Source organism: Parus major, chromosome 2 (assembly GCF_001522545.3).
Source record: "Parus major isolate Abel chromosome 2, Parus_major1.1, whole genome shotgun sequence".
Taxonomy (NCBI): domain Eukaryota; kingdom Metazoa; phylum Chordata; class Aves; order Passeriformes; family Paridae; genus Parus; species Parus major.
In genome coordinates this window covers 18,937,353-18,941,272 of record NC_031769.1, presented here as the reverse complement: position 1 = coordinate 18,941,272, position 3,920 = coordinate 18,937,353, and the positions used below count along the sequence as shown (strand labels likewise).

Here is a 3,920-nt window from a genome sequence, read left to right as displayed (position 1 = left end):
GGGGGTTTGGGCGTTATTGCAGTAGTCATCCGCGCAGCTGACGCCCGTTTACACAGCAACTTCTGAACAAGCAGGCGTTTCAACAAGCAGACGGGCTCTCCCCGTCCCGCGGAGCCCGGGGGTCTCCGCGCCGCCCGCCGTCCTCCCCCGGCCCTCACGGTGCAGCGGAGGCTCCCGGCTCTGCGGGCAGCGACCCGCCCCGCTCGGGAGCCGTGCGGGGGCGAGGTGCAAAGCCAGGTGCCGAAGCCAGGTGCCGGGGCCAGGTGCCCGGCCGGCAGCGCCTCCCGGGACCGCCGTGCGGAGCGCGGCCCCGCCGGCAGCGGCGGGAGAGACGGGGACGCCGCGGCGCCTGCGCCCCACCGCGCTCTGCGGAGGGGGCGGGGGGCAGAGCGCGGCGGCGGCCGGGACCGGCCTCAGGCGAGCCCCCTGCCCGCACTTGCGCGGCGGGCGGCGGTGGCGGCAGCGCGGGGGCCCTGCGGGCCGGGGGAGCGCCCGCCCCACGCCGCTGCCCTCGGCCCCGCACCAGCGCCGCCGGCCGCGGAAACCGCCCCGAAAGAGAGAGAGAGAACTTGTTCGTCCGTCCCCGCCTGCCTCCCCGCCGCCCGCGCATCCTCTCCCGCGGCGCATCCGCCCGCCCTCCGGGTCCTGCTCCCCCCGTACTCGGGGCCGGTCCGCTGGCTCCGGCTGGAACGTTTCCCCGCTCCTTTCCCTCGGAGGGCTTTAGTCGGTAGAGGCACACCGAGGAGAGGCTCCGTCCCTCAGGCACCCTGCCTCACCCTGCGGGGGAAGGGAGCTGGGTGGGGGCAAGCCAGGAAGGGAGGATCTCAGTGGCTCTCCTAAAATCTATCAGCAGGCTGCGAGGAGGGAAGAGTTTGGCACTTCGCAGCGAGGCTGGGCTTGTTTTCCCTAGCGGTGATGCCGCTGGACTGAGAGCGGCTCGGCCGCGCGAGTTAGGGGGACGGAGCTCCCCCCACCTCCTTCCAGCGCCCCCCAGACCCGGTCCGGCGCCTGCAGCCCCAGCGGCTCGTCCCCGCCGCCCCACTGTATGAGCGCTGCTCCGAGGACAGGGCGGCTCGGCGCCTGCTAGGGCTGCTCTTCGCCGCCCCCCGGACTTCCCCACCACCGACGAGGAGCGGCGCGCACCCCGCACCCGGAGAGTTGTCTCGGCAGGCTCCGTGCTATGGCGAGGCTGCGGAGAAGCAAACTAGCCGCTGGATTTCTATTACTTTTCCAGTGCCTGAGCGAGCGCTGCCAGCTCGCCGGCGGGGAGACGCCGAGGCAGAGCCACGGTAAGCGAGGCCGGTACCTGCCGGGCGGGGCCGGCCCGGGCGCTCCGCGGAGCCCGGGGCAGCGCGGCCGGGGCGGGGTCGGGCCGGGGCCGGGGGCTGGGCCGCCTCAGCAGCTCCCCGTGTGCGGTGTGGGCTCTGCCGGCTGCTCCACGGGCCGCGTACCCGGAGAGGGCAAACGCCGTTCGGGGCTGGCTCCCCCTTCTCCCGAGAGAGGCCCGGGGTCCCGGCTTCTCATCCTTCCCTACCCTAGCTTCTCCGGAAACAGCTCTCTGTGACTTCATTTCTTATTTTAATGAGAATTCGGGACTTTCCTCCTGTAATGAATCTGCCCTGCGATCGCTGGGAGCCGGTGTTCCCCTCTCCAGCTTTCGCGGGGTCCCCGGAGCTCCTTCCCAGCCATGTACGAGACGTGAGGGGCTCCCCTCGAGAGCCGGGAAGGGAGGGACGGAGCCCCCGGGAGAGGCGCCCCGACAGCCTCTGCTCCCGCACCGGGGGCCCCTGCTCTGCCGGCAGCGAGCCGTGGAGGGATGGCAAAGTTTCCCTGCAGATCCTGCCTGGGAGAGCTAGCGGGCACTCTCCTCCCCCGCGGAAGTCAGTGCCTTGCAGCCTTCCCTGGAAACTGGGCGTTGGGAGAAGGAGAAAGATAAAGCAGCCCCAGAGGCTGTGGGACCTGCTCGTTAGGAGCGAGAGGCTCTGTTGACTAAGTTTGCTTGTGAAGTATCAGCGTCCTCTTGTCAGTCCTTCTCGGAGACACCTGTTAATGCGTGATACACAGCACCTGTAGTGCTTTCTCTTGGGCCACTGTTTCCCACAGCATGGGGTTCCCTTTTGATCACTAAAGCCTTCTGTATCCTGCATTCCTGTGCTGTGGAGGGGAAAGCTGCTAAAGGAAAGCTTGGCACATTTGACGATAGTGAGACAAGTCGTGGGGTTTGTGTGTCAGGGGACCTTTCTGCAGCGGATTCTGGCTTACAGGTATTTTCAAAAGCTGTGCCTGTGTATTCACCAGCTAGATTATTATCAGATGGAACCCGCCCGCTGGCTTCCCTGGTGCAACAAAACTGTCCCTTCTTCCTTCTCTTGAAGCTTTGATACAAGTGTGAAAAGTTTTGTGGTCACTGTGTAACTGACCCGAACAAGAGAGACTGGGTAGTTTTTTGAAATGTCCAGTGAGATTATGCGCTAGACAGAGCGGGAGTTTCCCGGGCAGGGGCCCACCACTGAGTTTTGGAATTGCTGAACGACGGGGTAGCTCAGCAGGTTGCCGGGGCTCACATGTCACTTGGGGCCAAAGGGAAAATCCAGGAGGAGAGTTTTCATGTACTGCTGCAAACCCCATGTTGCTACACTCAGAGCTGTAGACAACAAATGTTGGTATTTGTTAATGTTAGTTATAAGGGGTGGGGGGGGGGGGAAGTGTAGCGGTGGTATTAGAAAAAGAGACTTGCAATTTTGTGTGGTAGTGCACTGAACTCACAAAGTTTATTATCTTCCAGCCAATGTATTCAGACAATAAGATATTAGTGCTGACTAAATGAAGTGTAATTTATTAGTGGGCAAATAAACACCACACATCACTGATTTAGGCTATTAGATTGTGGTAGTCATCAATGTCTGTACCAGGAGGTGCTAAGTAGAAGGTTTACCAGTGGACTGTTTTTTTCATAAATCCTTGAAATAATGTCTTGTGTCTTTCTGAATATGATATGAAGTAGGAAGGAATTTATAATCAGGCAAATGTTATTTAATGCATTCTGAAGAAAATATATCAAGTAGTTGTTTTCTTAAGTAGCAAGATGGGCAATCTGAAGTCAGTTTTGATATCTAGTTATTTATAACTTTGGCATCTTTTCTGTAGTTCTTGATTAAAAAATCTTTATTATGACAGTAATATTTAAATATAATTGTAAAAATCAGAGTTTTAGTTCCTTTTTGTTTGTTTATTTGCTTATTTGTAATACTGCAGCTATTTGGAGGGAAAAAAAAAAAAAAAGGCAATGATAGTCTAATCAGGGAGGAGAAATGTGTAAAGCCAGAAATTCAACTTTCAGGTTTTGTGAGTCAAAATTTAAAAAGTGATGTTTCAAAGTTTTACTTTATTTAGCACCTTCTGTATCCCATTGGATCAGCTCAGATAAAACCTTTAAAGAATTAAAGAATAAATGTTTGAGGTAGCTGCAAATTCTTAAGGGGATGCTGTTTACCTTTTTTTGTCAAACACTCAGTAAAAAAATACCTTTTTGAACCTGAATGGAACAACAGTATCAAGAGATGGAAACATATAGTAAGCCCTGGCAGAGCTGGAGCCAGGGAGGATTTCTAAGGATGCTACCGGAGGGATATGCTCTGATTTCAACAGAGACGGGGAAAAATGCAGAGGAATTTTTTTTTGACAGCTCGTTAGAATTATCTTACCACAGAAAATCAAGTCGGACCAATTCAAGTGAAATAATTTTCTAGGCATGCCGGAATTTACCTGGCTGCCCCTGGGTGTTTCTAAACCCAGACTTTTGTGCCGGGTTGCGCTGCCCGGAGCTGGGCTGTCCCCGCCAGAGGGCGCAGCGGCGGCCGCCACGGCCCGCCTCCATCCCTCCATCCCTCCATCCCTCCATCCCTCCATCCCTCCATCCC

General features: G+C 57.1%; 1 protein-coding gene across 1 annotated transcript in view; it reads left to right on the top strand.

The window, feature by feature from the left end:
- The first annotated feature begins 510 nt into the window (after positions 1-510).
- The window catches only part of PLXDC2 (plexin domain containing 2), a 253,479-nt gene continuing 250,069 nt past the window's right edge, over positions 511-3,920 (top strand). Inside the window, exon 1 of the mRNA XM_015619087.3 lies at positions 511-1,289. Coding sequence (XP_015474573.1) covers positions 1,181-1,289 — 109 coding nt within the window. The 5' untranslated portion in view covers positions 511-1,180. The remainder of the gene's footprint in view (positions 1,290-3,920) is intronic.